We start from the raw sequence: 16,422 nt of genomic DNA on the forward strand, positions 1-16,422 counted from the left end.
GGCCTGAAGCTAATGTAGTTAGGCCCACCGCAGTGACATTAACATCTGTAATGCTGACACAGCAGTGGCAGAGACAGGGGCATGGGGCGACTGCCCCTCCTGTCACCAAAAGCTACCTCCGCTACTGCCAAATCTGCTGAGAAGGCATTTACAGATTTTGGGTGGGCCTTAGCGGCTCAGGCTCTACCCTGTCTATGCCTCTGCTCTATGCCACCCATCACTGCTGGATCTATATAAATGGGGCTCTTCCACATGTAAAATACAGCTCAACATCTGCTTCCATCAGTGATGTTATACATTTTGGGATTTTAGCGTGAACGGCAACAGGACAAAACTCACCCAGAGACTGTGGAGTATGTGTAAGCATGTTGGGTTCCAGGGATACACATACTATGCCTTGGGAGGCACTGAACGAGGACACATCCTTAGGGGGAAGCCTATGTTTCTAGTACCAGGTGGAAATTAAAGAGCCAAGTGCTAATTGGAAAAAATGGCACAATGGGCTCTTGGGAAGGTCAAGAGGAATTCATTTGTGTGTAGACAATCTCACACTTGGATTCAACTCCAGATGAAAAAATAGTGTCCCAGCGAGAATAAATGCTGCCCATCAGGACTGGCTGAAAAAGCTCACAACGGCACTCTGTCCGACTCTACTGGTGGACAGTGAGTGTTGTATGCAGCATGTCCACAGGTGCGTGTTTTATTGGCGCCTCTTTGTAGTTCTAGTCCCAGAACAAAAATAACTTTTTAGTCCAATTTCTTTTCGAAATACTGAAGGTTTGGTGGAATGCTCTATTATAGTTTCTTTCCGGAAAAATACCTTTCAGTTTGGACAACAGCTTTCCTGCAAGATGTCCCTGAGAGTATCAAGAGGGTTCCCCAATGGGTGCACCAGAATATGCAATGCTTTTGGAGTTTCATATTGCCATGGTGCAGATTGAAACAGTGACTTTGAAAATACAATTTAGGCTATAGGAAATGTTAGCAGTGTTGTTATGTACATGCGGAGGCATGTAAGGTTCCCATTCCATTTCCAGCTAAATTGTTATTCTAATCGGGTCAAGTGGCAAGCACCTGTTTGATTATTATAAATTAAAACAAAATAAAAAGGGTATTTAGTGGAGAGGAAAATAAACTTAAATACATCAAATTAACTTACCAGCTCTGCGACTTTGACCTAAACGAGAAAGTGAAAAAATACATAATTACTATATTTTCTCAAACAAGTTTTTTAATGACACAAAATGATTCAGCTGAGAAAAAATGATGTAGACCTAACACTACTTATAGTCTTCATGCATTCTTAATTATCAGATATGATAAGTGTGATATAATTAGCCTTGAAAAACCATTACTTGATTTAGGAAACACGAGTTGGCCTGATCTAATGTATGAATTTGGTTAAAGACTTGTGAAAGTGTATCAGAATGGAAAGATGGCTACATAGAGACAGGTGACACTAGGAAAGGACCTTTCTTTATTACCTATTAAGGGCCATCACAAATATTGCAGCTGCTGAATGTTTACACGCACTATAATATCTGAGAAACTTTGAATTAATGGCAAAATGGTGACTTTGATGGATTTCATCAGTTGCAACTCGAACGGGGAGATCTATACGAGCTGGTTATTTTGGTAAAACAATACAATTAGCCAAAACCAGTATGCTAGAACATGGGCCATGTTCACAGAGTAGGGTAATCATGTTCCACTAGTAGATAATTTCATGAGAAAGGGAATAAAGTTATGTAGGTGAGGTGGTATACTCTAAAGAAGGTTAGGTTGCATGTATTAAATGCAAAAATGGAAATATTGTTAGGAAAAAAAGAGGCAAATTCTACATTCTTCATGCTGATACTGTTCTGTAGGGGTTTAAATGTATCTGTCGAGAGTTAACAACTTGCAATTGGTAGTTAAACAATACGAATATGTATAAAGTAAACCGGGAATGAACAGACATTAGGACATTTTAATGAAGTGGATACACACGAGTTTACATTTCATTGAGACCCTTGCAGACTAATAACGCTTAACTATCACATATGATTGTTAAGATTTACCAAACAAAGTATGAGATTGAGAAAGTCAGTTATTGTGTTCAGGGATTGGCATTCCGTAAGAATAAGTGCACTAAAGATCGGAAAGAAATTGTCATAAACCGCATCGTTGTAAACTATGTTGGATTTTAGTTGGGATTCACCCCTGGGGATGCTTTTTACCCTTTGGTATTTCTAAACATATCTATAGTTTCCTGCTTTCAATATATTCTCAAAGGGGACATGAAATTGAGGGTTGCTGTAATGATGTGTGCACATTTTGTTTCTAGGACGGACTGGATACTTCAGACGTCTGGACCTTAAAATGTACACTTGATATTAACACTTTTCTGTATTTTGCATATATATGTATCTATCCCTCTCTGTTGCTCTGTATATATAATATTTACATATAGGTAGATATATGGATAGAACACTTTAACACGTGGAGCTAATTAAACATAGATAAACTGATCTTGCATTAGGGACCATCAATATTATATGGAGCCATTTACTAGTCCAAGATGGTTGTCCAAGTGATGCATTTTCTTTAACCCCTTTGATGCAGCCATTTTGCATTACACATGAGCTGATTTTACTTCATGTAGTGAACTCTTAAATGCTAACCAGATTCCAGGAGCATATGCGCATGGGCCTACTTCTCAGATATCACTAACTACAGTTATTGTTTTGTTGTCCGACGGCCATTAAGCACATCTGTCACAACCAATAATTCATGCACACATGATAAAAAGAACGTGGGGTTAAAGAAAAGTGAAAATAAAAGTATGTTAGGTCTCCGTACCAGTTTCACCTTGACCTTCGTCTGAAAGGAGGCAATTAAACTGCTTCCCCATCTCCTATCCTTCACTTTTCACTAAGTCTGGCACAACGAAACTCAAGATGCCAACCCAGGCCTTCCTATCGCTGAGCCCTACTTCACTGTTCCTTCTCCCGACCTATGGGCTCTCGACATGGCCGCTCTGCTGTCTCCTTACTCTTCCTCACACATAAATGGTGGCAACCGCTGGGAGACCCTTCTTGCTTCCTTTTCCACCTCCAGGGCCATCATAAATATCTATCGAGATGGTACCATCCTGGTACAAGGGCCTCAACCCAACCTCTTACTTTTTGATAGGCTCCTTCCTCGCCTTATCAACTTTCCTCTTTCCTCCTCATGGGCTCCCTTGCCACCTCCTTCTATGGCCACTCAGGCTCCCTTGCCAACTATGCCCACCTTGGCTACCTTGCCTCCTACCAACCTCACAACCTCCCTCACAACTCCCCCTTGTCGCTGTCAACTGTACAGGCTCCCTTGCCTACTCGCACTACACTGACAACCTCATCAGCCTCTTCCACCCTGCTGCCTCAGCCACCCACTGCCACCGCATCTGGAGCTCCCTTGCCTCCTGTGGCCCCTCAAACACTGGCTCCCTTGTCATCTTCCACTATCCTGGCTCCCTTGTCGGCACCCTCCTCACTGACACCCTTGTGATCCTTGCCTCCTCCTACCTCTATCTTTCAGGCACTCTGGCCGCTTACGGGGGGACCTCTGTCCCCTGCACACACACCCCCCGTAAGTCCTTCAAAAGTGGAAACTTGCTCCATGTTGCCACACTAAACTTTCGCTCTGCTGTCAAGCACTCCTCTGACATCTGCCACCTCCTTGAACTCCTGGACCTTGATGATCCTGCTCTTAATGTGCCATGGTTTTAGGGCAGCTCTGTCACAAGTTTTGACACACTTCTCCCCGAAGGCTACACAATCCTCTCTGTGCCCAGGTCCAACAGGCCAGGAGGTGGAGTAGCCTTGATCTTTCCTGAGTGGATCCCTGTTTCCATTATTCCCACTCAGGTCTACTCCTCCTTTGAATGCCTGGTCTGCAGGATCTCTCTCACCTGTCGCTTCTCTTACTCTGGCCACCTATCGGCCGCCCGGCCATTACACCCTCTTCCTCTCAGAATGGGCTGACCTACCCTCTTCTCTCCTCTCCTCCTCTTCCCAACTCCTCCTGCTGGGGGATCTTAACATCCATCTGGACTCTCCAGACTCCTCAGGACTTTTCTGCAACCTGTGTGACTCCCTTTCTCTTCCCATTCTACCCTCTGGTCCAACGCACACTGCTGGCCGCACCTTGGATGCTCTCATCACCACAAACATTCCACTCTCTATTCCTCTCACTAGCTCACTCTCATGGACTGATCATTCTCTTCTCTCTTATCACTTGAAGCTCTCTTCTCCTTTAGCAATGGCATACCCTACACCACTTCCTGCCTTCAAGGTCATCCGACCCATGAAAAGAGTGTCAGTGGCTGCCTTTGCCTCCACCTACTCTCCTTCTTCTACCCCTCCGGCTGCCTCCCACCCTGGTACAGCCGTCTCTAACTTTCACCATTTCATCTCCAACACTCTTAACATTCTTGCCCCTGTCATGAGGGTCCGACTAAAGCCTGTCAAAAAGTGCAACTCATGGTACGACTCAGATCTGGCTGCCCTTGAACGCAAGTGCAGAGCAGCAGAACCGAAATGGGGATGTTCAGCTGCACCCTCTGACAAACTGGCCAGCCGCCTTCTTCAAAGGCAACATAGACTCTGTCTCTGCTCCAAAAAAGAGTCTACATTCAAGCCTGCATCTCTGCAGCATCTAACAACACAGACAAACTTTTCAAAATCTGCAAGGAACTGGCCAACCCTACTGCAGCCGCATCCTCGTCTGCACCCACCAAGGACCTTTGCTCAGCCCTGGCAGCACATTTCACCACCAAAACACAGGACATCCTGTCGTAACTCTTTTGTGCTCCCCGTACTGCCCCAACATCTCTTTGGCCCCCTTTGGATGCCCCAACACCGCCCCCTCTTCTCTCCTCCCTCTCCCCTGTCGCACATGATGTGGTCTCTAGACAAGTCTGGTCTATCAAATACTTTTCCAAACAGGTGGACCCCTGTCCCTCCAAAACCATCAAGGACAATATTGACACTCTCGCTCCAGCCTTGGCCGACCTCTGCAACCTCACTTTCGCCACTGGATTTTCCCCTCCTCTCAAGCACTCCCTTGTGCACCCTCTGCTCAAAAAACCCTCCGCCGACTCGTCCATTCCAGTAAACCATCCCCCGAACTCCATCCCCCCTTTCCGAGAAAAACTCCTGTAGAAGCTGGCTATCACACATTGAATCTGTTGGTTGTCTCCATGACAATCAGTCTGGTTTAAGAGCATCCAGAGGCATGGAAGAACAAGTTACTTACCTCTGGTAACTTACTTATGACTGGATGTTCCTCCAACGTATTCCTCATCTTTGACATGTAATGTCCAGATTCAGCTGCTTTGGAGAAAAAATTTGGCAGAGAACGCTGTGCATCGATGGCGTCGAGTCGATGTCCCTCGAAGGCCTCCGTCGAGGGTGACGTCATTGGAGGATATATGTAGCACGTTCAGCGCTCTTTGGCCTCAGTTCTGTTTTTCCCTCCTTGTGTAGCCAGATGCCCATAAATAAGGGCATGATAGTACTCAGCGTTGTTGGAACGGAAGCTCTAATAGCATGGGAAATTCTACAGAGGGGTAGGTTGGGAGGACAATGAGTAATACGTTGGAGGACCATCCAGTTGGAAGAATGTTACCAGGGGCAATTAACTTGTTCTTCAAATGGATTGTGTCCTGCAACGTATTCCTCATCTTAGACAGACTCCCAAAGCAGTATTTATGATAGCAGGAGGGTATAGAATGTATATATATATATATATATATATAAGACAACGTCTTGAGCATGGGAAGCAGCCAGAGAATAATGCTTTGTAAACGTGTGTATTGATGTCCACGTTGTAGCATCACAGATATTCCTAATAGGAACGCCCCTTTGAAGGGCTGTAAATGTAGCGGTGCCTCTGGTGGAATGAACTCACAAACCTTCAGGAGGGTCTTTGCATGCTAGCCTGTAGCATTCATACATGGTAAGAATGATACGTCTAGACAAGGTCTGTTTGGAAACAGCCTGGCCTAATTTGTGTCCTGTGTATCCTATAAAATGTTGGTCGTCCACTCTTAACTTCGGGAGATGTAAAAACGTAACGCTCTCCAAGGGTCCAGCCTATGAAGCCTTTCTTCTTCCTTACTAGGATGAGGTGGAGGATAGAAGGAAGGCAGAACAATGTTCTGACTTAAATGAAAGTCCGAAACTACCTTTGGTAAGAAGGACAGCTTTACTCTTAAAACAACCCTATTCTTGTGGAACATGGTAATGGGTGGCTTGGATGAAAGTGCTTGCAACTCGCTCACACTATGGGTAGATGTTAGAGCTACCAATAGTATTGTCTAAAAGGTTAACAACCTTAATGGATATGTGCGCAAAGGTTCAAATGGAGCACACATCAGGAATTTCAAAACCAGGTTAAGGTCCCAAACCGGAACCTGAAAAGGAAATGGAGGGAACACATTAGGGAGCCCTTTTAGAAATTGAGTCACCAGTAGTATCTTGAAATAAGAACATTCTTATGACGAGCGCTTAAAGATTGACAGCTCTGCCAAGTAGCCCTTAATGGTGCCAACCTGAAAACCCTTATTTGCTAATGAAAGCAAAAAGGATAAAACATCCAGAGTTTTACACTGAAAAGGATCAACATTCTTTTCCTGGCACCAGTTGCAAAACGTATTCCAACAGCAATGGTAAAGAGACTTTGTTGCTGGCCCCTGGCTGAAAGCAACACCTCCATAACGTCATCTAGAGCTCCCAAATCTTGTATCGTAGCCTTTCAGAAACCAAGCGTGGAGGTTGAGAGTCATGACCTTTGGATGGAGAACCCGAACCTCCTCTCACGAGAGAAGGTCCTCTCTTTGTGGAAGACGCATCAGAGGACAGATGGGCATGTCCAGAAAGTCCAGGTGCCACGTTCTACTGCCCCAATCCAGGGCAATTAGGATCATGTGTTTCCTGAATCTTCTCAACCTACTGATCACATGAGGAATGAAGGGGACTGGAGGAAATGTGTATAGGAGTGGAAACTCCCTGTCCACCACAAACGCGTGTCCAAGAGCTCCTTTTGGTATAAATTCCCTTGAACAGTACTGCTCGCACTTCCGGTTGACACCTGTTGCGAACTGATCCACCTGACGGGTTCCCCAAAGGGCAATGATCTCTTGAAGGACTTCCTGAGCTAGTTCCCACTCATGGGAGATTGTGCTCTGCCTGCTTAGAGCGTCCCACGCTGTGTTCTCCTCCCCGGATAGGTGAACTGCCGATATGGAGATTCCTCTTGAATTGCCCAATACCAGAGCTGCATTGCCTCTCTGCACACTGGTAGTGACCATACACCTCCTCTCTTGTTGAGGTACTACATGGCCATCATGTTGTCCATCATTATCAAGACATTCTTTCCTCGTACAGAGGGCAGAAAAGCCTTCTGCGCTTGTCTGATTGCTCTCAGCTCCAAAGGTTTGATGTGTAGTTTGGACTCTGATGAAGACCAACAACCACTGAATGTCAGATCAGTGGCGTGGGCTCCCCACCCCGTGAGTGAGGCATCAGTCACTACTGTAATCTCCGGCCATGGTTGCCAGAAAGGTTCTCCCTTCGGAATATTTTCCTTGCAGGCCCACCACAAAGGTCCTGTGAGACTCCGGTTGGAATCTGAAGTCGGTCCGACATCTTTCCTGAGAATTAGGACCATTGTGTTCTGAGAGCCCACTGAAGGGATCTCATTGTCAATCGGGACTCTGGCACCAGAAAAATGCAGGATGCCATGAGACCGAGCTACCTAAAAAAAATCAAAGGCCGGAAGACTTTGGGCACTCTGAAATGTGGTCACTATCTGAAAAATGTCTTTAGCCCTCTTTAGCCCTCACCCCGGGTGGCGAGTTCTTTCCCGAGGATGTATCTATCACAGCTCTGATGTATTGGAGCTTTTGGGAAGGTGTCGTATAGGATTTCTTGTAATTGAGGGAGAAGCCCAGTCTGTGAAGAGAGTGGCAGGTGACGTTGAGACGATCCAGAGCTTTTTCGGGAGAATACGCCTTGATCAGCCAATCGTCCAGGTAGGGGTAAACATGGCTCCCCCCTCTCCTGAGACTCGCTGCCACCACCGCTATCAGTTTGGTGAAAAGCCTCGGGCGGATGTCAGCCCGAATGGCAGAACTCGAAACTGATAGTGTGAACTGCCAACTGCGAACCTCATGTATTTTCTGTGCTTGAGATGGATTGGCACATGGAAATAAGCATCCTGAAGGTCCAATGACACCAACCAATCCTGAAGTTGGAGGACCTGAAGGATCTGAGAAAGAGTGACCAACTTGAACTTGTCCTTCCTGAGGAACTTGTTAAAGTATCTCAAGTCCAAGATGGGTCTCAGTCCTCTGTCCTTTTTCGGGCGCAAGAAATATGGGGAATACCAACCCTTGTTCCTCTCTGCTACAGGCACCCGTTCTATAGCACCTTTCTGTAGCAGGGTAAAAATGCCCTGCACAAGGAGCGGAATCCGGAATCTTCAAAGAGTGTTTACACAGTGGATTGTTCCGAGGCTTCTTTACAAAAAGGAAGGCAGTAACCATGGGCTATTGTTTCCAGAGCCCAAGCATCTGAAGTAAGGTCTCGCCATTCTTCTAGATGCTGAGACAGTCTGCCCCCCACTGGTGATCTGTAACTCAAGACTTCAGAGTGGTTTTGTAGCAGCTGTTGCAGAGGCCGATGGTAAAGAGGCTGCTGCTTGGGCTGGCTTGGCACCTCTTCCTCGTCTACCACAAGTACATTTTCTTTGGCCTCTTTGACTGGCCATTCCTCTCGCCATTCCAAATGAGGAGTAGTAGCGAAAAGATATACCCCTCCAAGGTTGTCCACTAGGACCAATAGGCTGAGGTTGCCTAACAGTGGCACCTAAAGATTTGGCCGGCACCTTCGAGGTCTGCAGCTTCTCAAGGCTCTTCGTCAGCCTTGCTGCCAGAAAGATGAGATACGACAAAATGCATGTTGAGAAGTCTAGCCTGCACATCAGGTGCAAAACCCAACTTCTGCAACCACGCATATCTGCGCATCACGGTGCTGATAGCCATGGACCTGCTGATGCTATCTGCAGAATCCAATCCTGATTGAAGAGGCTCACACATGGCATCTTTGCCTTTGTTAACAATAGCTAAGAAGCCGTCCCTTTCATCCTCTTCGGGAATATGCTCTGCCTCCATAGAAATACACTCCCATAGAGTGTATGAAAACTTTGCAAGGGCACAAGTGGAGTTGGCAGATGTTAATGCCATGCTCCCTGCAGAAAATACCTTTCTCGCCCATCCATCTACGTTCTTATCATCCCTATCAGGAGAATTGGTAGGGTACGCTGCTTGTTTTGAAGTAGCCGTATCTGCCTGGACCATTAGACTCTCCGGAGTGGGGTGCTTTGACAAGTAGCCGGGGTCGCTACTGGAGGGATGGTATTTTTTGGTGAGATTCTTGTCAATTGCCAGATTAATTTCTGGAGCCTCCCAATTCCTGGCCACCCTTTTTTGAAGTGCCACATGGAAAGGTAAAACTGGATCAATAGGTGGACCCTTGTCCAGAATGTTAGTTAGATCGTCTTGGTCATAGGGTTCTGGGGGCCTAGACCAACCCAAGTACTCGACAACTATAGACATGAGCTGCCTGTAAGAGGAGTCAGCATGCTCCCTTGGCACCGGTTTTCCAAACTCCAGCACTGGAGGGGTGTCAATTCCACTTGCATTGTTAAAATTATCATATAAATCCTGCATTCTGCTTTCCTCTGAAATGAGGCATTCAGGCACATTAGGTGTACCGTATTGAAGCCCAAAAGGGGCATCTTCGTCATCGGAATGCTCTTCTTCCTCAAAAATGAAAGTTAGAGACTTGAAAAAGTCCTTCTTCGGGAGAGGAGTATATATCTTTCTGGTTTTAAAACCAGAGGATTCAACGTTGTCAAAGCCGTCGCTGTTTTCTTAGACAGTGCCTTTTTAGGAAGGTCACTTGGCTCTGATGTTTTAGCTGGCAAAATTGGCGCAGCTGGCATCAACGGTTTTGGCGTTGATGTCAACAGTGTTGTTGATGGCATCGACTGTTTAGTAGGGATTGAGGGCCTGATGGCATCATTGCCACTAATGGCGTTGAAGGTCTCGAAGGTGTCGAGGACTTCGACCTCTCCCCATGTCTCGAATGATCCTTGGATTTCTTGGATCGAGGCTGCAAAGGCTCTCGATGAGGATCATGTCTTTTACCCGGGCTTGAGGGCGCGCAAGTTTTAGGCCTAGACCACTCCTTTCCGGCTTCCTTAGAAGTCTCGGTCGGAGCACGACTTTGTTTCTTGAATATTTTAAAGCATTTCCACACGGAAAGCTTCCCATTCTGCAGGAGTAGTATTTTTTTTCAAAGGGCACTCAACCGTTACAGGGGAACCGAAAGACGAAGAAGTCCACGAAGGCGACCTGTGGTGCCTCCTCTTTGACTTCTTCGAAGATGACAAGTGGCGGGAACCACTCCTTCTTCCTCCGAGGATTTGCCTCTTGACTCATCAGTCAAAGTCCTAGCAGGTCGGGGCTTAGGGGATTTGTGTGTTTTTCCTAACTTGAATTTACCCTTCCGTTCCCTCAAGGCTTTTCTCATCATGGACTGACACTTGGTTCAAACGGTCGTATCGTGTTCCTCCCCAAGGCAACACAGGCAGATTCGATGCGGGTCGGTTAGGGACATCTTTGAACCGCAATCCCTGCATTTTTTTAAACCGGACGTTGGTGTCGACGGTGTAGATGAAGAAGGCATAATCATCGAGTTGAAGACAATCGCTCGAATTAACAAACGTCACAGTATGAAGTGCGCTGAGTGCTGTTTGCAGAAAAATAGAACTGAGGCCAACGGGCGCAGCGCGTGCTACATATATTCTCCGATGATGTCACCCTCGACGGAGGCATTCGAGGGACATCAACTTGACGCATCGAAGCACGGCACGCTCTGCTGAAAAAGAATTCCGAAGCAGCTGAAGCTGGACATTACATGTTAAAGATGAGGAATACGTTGGAGGACACAATCAATTCAAAACTGCTTTTCTGAACACCTGATCACCCGTCTCCATGATACCCTGGGCATCACAGATCATGCCCTGGCGTGGCTCGCCTCCTTTTTCTCTGATGGGCCCTCCGAGGTGGAACTTGGGGCCTTTCTCTCCTCTATCACTCTCTCTACTTGTGGTGTCCCCCGTGGTCTAACCTATCCCCATGGTTCTTCAATATCTACATGGCCCCCTTGGCCACAGGATCTCTACCTTTACCTCTAGCTTTCTGTGTTATGCGGATGACACGCAGCTCTCTTTCAGGCTACCCTCAGCCTCCTCCTCCTCCTCCTCGCTCATCCCTGACTGTCTATCCGCAATTCAGTCTTGGTGTGCTGCTAACAATCTCTGACTGAATGCCAGTAAGACAGAGATCGTCCTCATTGAGACCCCCGCTCCCGCTCTTCCACTTTCACACTGGCCGGCCTCCCTTGGCCCACACCTACCAATGAGGCAAAAAATCTAGGGGTCATCTTTGACTCCACTCTCTCCTCTTCTCACATCTCAGACAACTCCAAAAATTCCCACTGCCAACTGCACCTCCTCAGAGATATTCTATGTTTTCTCACTTTCCACTAGAGTCTCACCACCTCGAGAGCCCTGATTATCTCTATGCTGGACTATTGCAACAGCCTCCTTCTCAATCTTCCTACTTCTACTCTCTGTCCTCTACAACTCATCCAGAACAGAACCGTAAGACTTGTCCTTGGCCTCAAGCCCAGGCTCTGCATCTCTCTGGCACTGAAATCCATCAACTGGCTCCCCGTGGCTGCAAGGATCAAGTTCAAGACCATCTGCATAATCCACAAGGCTTTCTGGGGCCAGAGCCCACACTACCTACAATGCTCTCTTCCTAAATACTCTCCCTCTAGAGTCCTCTGCTTGTCCTCCTCCAATTCTCTGCGGGTGAGCCGCTTTCACAAACAGAGATTTGGGGTAGATCTTTATCCTCCCACACACTCCTTTCCGGTCTCTCTCTGGCCGGCCTCTCTTGGCCCTCTTCCTGCTCCCTCCTGGGAGGCCAAGAACCTCGGGGTCATCTTCGACACCACACTCTCCTTCTCTCCTCACATCTCTGACGTCTCTAAGAAGTCACACTTACAGCTGTAACTCCTCAGAGGTATTCTTCCCTTCCTCTCCTTCCCCCACAAGCTCACTGTCCCAGAGCTTTGGTTCTCTCTTGGCTGGCTATTTCAACAGCCCCTTTCTAAATCTGCCTGCCTCTACTCTCTGCCCTCTGTGACTCATCCAGAACAGGATGCAAGACTTGTCCTTGGCCTCAAGCCCAGGGATCGTATCTCTCCAGGTCTGAAATCTCTGCACTGGCTCCCAGTGGCTGCGAGGATTAAGTTCAAAACCCTCTGCATTGTACACAAGGCCTTCCAGGGCCTGGGGCCTCAAGACCTTCAACTCGCTCTTCCTAAATATCTTCCTTCTCGAGCCCTTTGCTCATCCGCCTCCAGCTCCCTCAGCGTCAGTCGGTTCTCCAAGCAACGAGTTGGTGGTAGATCTCTTTCCTCGGCTAGGGCCTCCCTCCGGAACAGCCTCCCTGCCTCACTGAAACTTGAGGAGAACCATCTCCGGTTCCGGAAGCACCTCAAAACCTTTCTCTTTGCTTCTGCTTTTTCTCCTCCTCTCCCCTGCTGACCACCTGGCTGAAACTGTACTGGTTACCGGCCATCCTCTGACCTCGGGCCCAGGTCCCTTAGTAAGTTTGTGGGTCCTCTCCTCCCCCCCTACCCTTTTCTGTCACCCCTCACTAGCTTGGTTGCAACTGTAACACTTCATGCACTTGCACTAGGAGAAATGCCGTCAGGCCTAGTATGCTAGTTTCTCTGTTTAGATCATTCGGAAACTTCAAGGCCTAAGAATGATCACTGCATTCCCTTGTTCCCTTCCCACCTTGAAGCACTCCACCTGTGTATAAGCGCTGTATAAATAAACAATTACAATTACCAATTACAATTGAAGCTTTTATCTCTTGTAGGTGCTTGCAGTTTGTCTAGTCAATGTGGATTTGCCGAGAGCGGGGTCCCTTGCTCCGTGTCTAGTTAATCACACTGCAGCACACTAATGATACCCAACAAGGCTGAAGCATGTCAGGTTGCGTGGGTTCCCATGCTTAGGGGGGGCAGGGGGAGGGGGTTTTCAGTCTGGAGTGCGCACTTTCGTTTGAGGACCAAGACAATATGGTTGCCCCACCTCTGCAATGCCGCAGATGGCCTTAAAATGAATTAGAAGCTGCCCAAATTAATTCCAAGTGAATATGATGGATCGGAAGATTCCCATGCTTTGCCTTTCAGTGATTCCAGTGTGTTTCTCAACATAAGTCCATTTTCACAGGGTACCTTTCCCATTAAGAATATAGCCCCATTAGGCATTTCGTGAAGTTTGTACTAGCCTGTCCAAAAATGGCTCCTATTAAAACACGTTCCTTGGTTGTACTTAACACTCACTTCCCATGTGTAAGGACATACAGATATCTACTTATTCTAAAGCAGCACCTGGTATGAAAATCTCTCCCCCTGTTACGACATTGCACAGCCTACTTAGTCACCAGCTTTGTCTTTACTCTTACTCTAATTCTATTTCTCGTGTTATGTCCACTTTGCATATGAAAAGGCAATTTTATGCACTAACTGTGCATTCTGCGGAGGACAATATTTTGAGGGTTTTTCGTGACTACTCTGATCCGGTATGACCATGTATCACACTTCCACTGATAGGAGCTCACTAATTCCACAGTATTTATAAAACTTCAAGATCTAAATAACACTATTACATCTCAACTTCCTCTCCTCTCATCCAGAATTCTCAAATGTAATAAACTTTATCTGTCTTTGTAAAGTTTGAAATGTAAACTGTGTACCAATATTGGCAGGCATTTTCTGGACTTCTAGTTGAGGCTTCCCATAAAGTATGATTTGTTTGAATTGAAATTCTCCCTACGACTTTGGTGCTCGAGGTGTCCACATTACATGGCAATGAGCGCCAATGACCTTACAAACAGCGGCAAACTATAAAGTGTTAGATACAGAACCCTACCGCCATGCGTGTGTTATCAGTGTTACGCCCAGTTGCACTGTGGCACAAATTAAATCAGCGGTCGCGTGGTGAAAAGGGAATGTATGTAATGTATTGTTCATTTGCATAGCAGTACCACTGCTGGCTTTGACTGAAAGATAAAACAAAGCAAGACAAGCAGCATGTTTAGTAGTTCATCTGGTAGCGGTATGTTGTCCTATGATAAACAGTGATAGCCCTGGAACCTAAAATCCACTCCACTGTGTCTATGGATATACACCCTTGGTAATGGAAACAAGACTAGATGTGTATAGTTATTACTCATTGCATAAAGCTCCAACGTGTTGCCTTGCATTCACTTGGCAATGCTGGCCATTCCCCAACAGTAAATGTGATCTCTGCGGGGTCGGTATTCTGTTGATACCTGGTCACCTTAGTAACTCTGAATACCACCAGAGGCATGATATGAACCTCTGCAACCACTGGAAACCCCAACTAGTCAAACTCAAACGGAGAACAAGTAAGTAAAAAAACACTTAAACAAATGGTTTACACCATTCCTAAAAAATGTAAGGCAACAAAAAAACTGCGAGGCTGCATGGAAACTACTACCATCAGAAGCCAACAAACTAAAGCTTACAAAACCCTCATCACTCTACAAAAAAGAAAAGAAATCTGCCTTGCTAAACGGGAATCCTACGACACCCGTATCTCCCAAGCTAATTCCAATATGAAAGAATTATTTACTATTCATAAAGAACTAGAGTCTCCCATTGCAATACCAGACACTTGCACCAAAGATAAAAAATGGTGCTCAGATATTCAATATGCACTAGCCAATAAAGTAACTATGTTACAAAATAAAATATCCCAAAAAAACCCATCTTTAAATATGCCACCCACACCTAAATTATCCGTGAACACCGCTGAAATCCATCCCATCCGATTTAACTTCTCTAAACTATCTATCATTGAGGTGGAAAGAATTATTTTGCAAATTCAAAAATACTTGGAATTCACCACTTGTTAGGAGCCAGACAGTCAGGGTTCCGTCCACAACATGGAACGGAGACCGCCCACATCGATCTCAAAACCCAAGTCGATGAGCTTAGAAACATTGGTAAATCAGCTTTGCTGCTACTCCTGGACCTCTCAGCTGCTTTCGATTTTGGTGGATCATACGATCCTATGCAACCATCTCGACACAGCAGCACACTTCTCCAAAGATGCCATAACTTGGATTAGATCTTTCCTAAGCGGCAGAGCAATGAGGGTCTTCTCGCCCTCAGCAGCGGCAGACCCCATACCTATCACCTACGGGGTGCCACAGGGGTCCTGAGTCTCGCCCACACTGTACAATATCTTTACCAAGCCACTTTTTACGATCTGGACCATCTTGGTATCACCTACACTAAATATGCAGATGATACTCAGATCCTCCTCCCACTTACAGGGGATTACGACAAGGATTTGGCCTTGGGAAATAGAGTGTACATCATCATCCTGGCATGGATGGCCATGCATGGTCTATGCCTGAATGATGATAAAACAGAACTCATCACCTTGGGTACCCCTAATAACCTAAACAAATTAGGACCTGACTACGCCTCCTTCATAATTGACGGCAAATGCATTAAGGTAGCCCAGGAGGTAAAAACATTTGGTTTTTACCTTTACTCTACCTTATCCTTCTCTAAACATGTCAACACCCTAGCGTCCTCCACGGCGTGTATGTGCAAACTCATTAGAACCGGTAAGCCATTTCCCTCGAATAATAGTTGTACCATCCTGGCCCGAACCCTCATCTTGTCCCGTCTGGACTATTGTAACACCCTATACGTAGGCTCTAACAAATCCATCATTACTAGAATCCAAACCCTACAAAACAGTGCCCTTAGAGCGGCCTTAGGTGTCTCCAAAAGAGAGCACATCTCTGAGAGTAGACAACAGAACAATTGGTTCCAGACAAATGACAAAATCCTACTAAAAACTTTGTCACTCACCCATAAATCTCTTAACAATGCCGCGCCCATCTATCTCTCAGAGATTCCACAAATGGACATCCCTAAGACCAACCAGAGCAGCAAACCTGGACTGATTGTCCATTCCCAGATTCAAACGATCGACGATTGGCAGCAACAGGTTCCCTGTTAAAGCGGCCAAACTATGGAACTCCCTGCCTCCTTCCCTAAGAGTAGACCAGTCCTACCAGAATTTCAGAACTAATACTATCTTGTGGTTAAAATCCACTGACCACTAATCTGAATGACTCTGCAACCGAAATGCAACTCGCAACACTTACCTGCTAACCCCATGGCGGTAACTTTATTTTTA

General features: G+C 46.2%; 1 protein-coding gene across 50 annotated transcripts in view; it reads right to left on the bottom strand.

The window, feature by feature from the left end:
• LOC138513982 (mucin-19) overlaps positions 1–16,422 on the bottom strand; it is a 1,848,798-nt gene that overhangs the window by 1,750,793 nt on the left and 81,583 nt on the right. For all 50 annotated transcript variants that reach the window (XM_069629210.1, XM_069629207.1, XM_069629194.1 and 47 more), the window contains exon 7: positions 1,160–1,177. In XM_069629210.1, the coding sequence (XP_069485311.1) occupies positions 1,160–1,177 (18 nt within the window). The remainder of the gene's footprint in view (positions 1–1,159; positions 1,178–16,422) is intronic.

This window comes from Ambystoma mexicanum, chromosome 12, assembly GCF_040938575.1.
Source record: "Ambystoma mexicanum isolate Mex_15411 chromosome 12, UKY_AmexF1_1, whole genome shotgun sequence".
NCBI lineage: Eukaryota > Metazoa > Chordata > Amphibia > Caudata > Ambystomatidae > Ambystoma > Ambystoma mexicanum.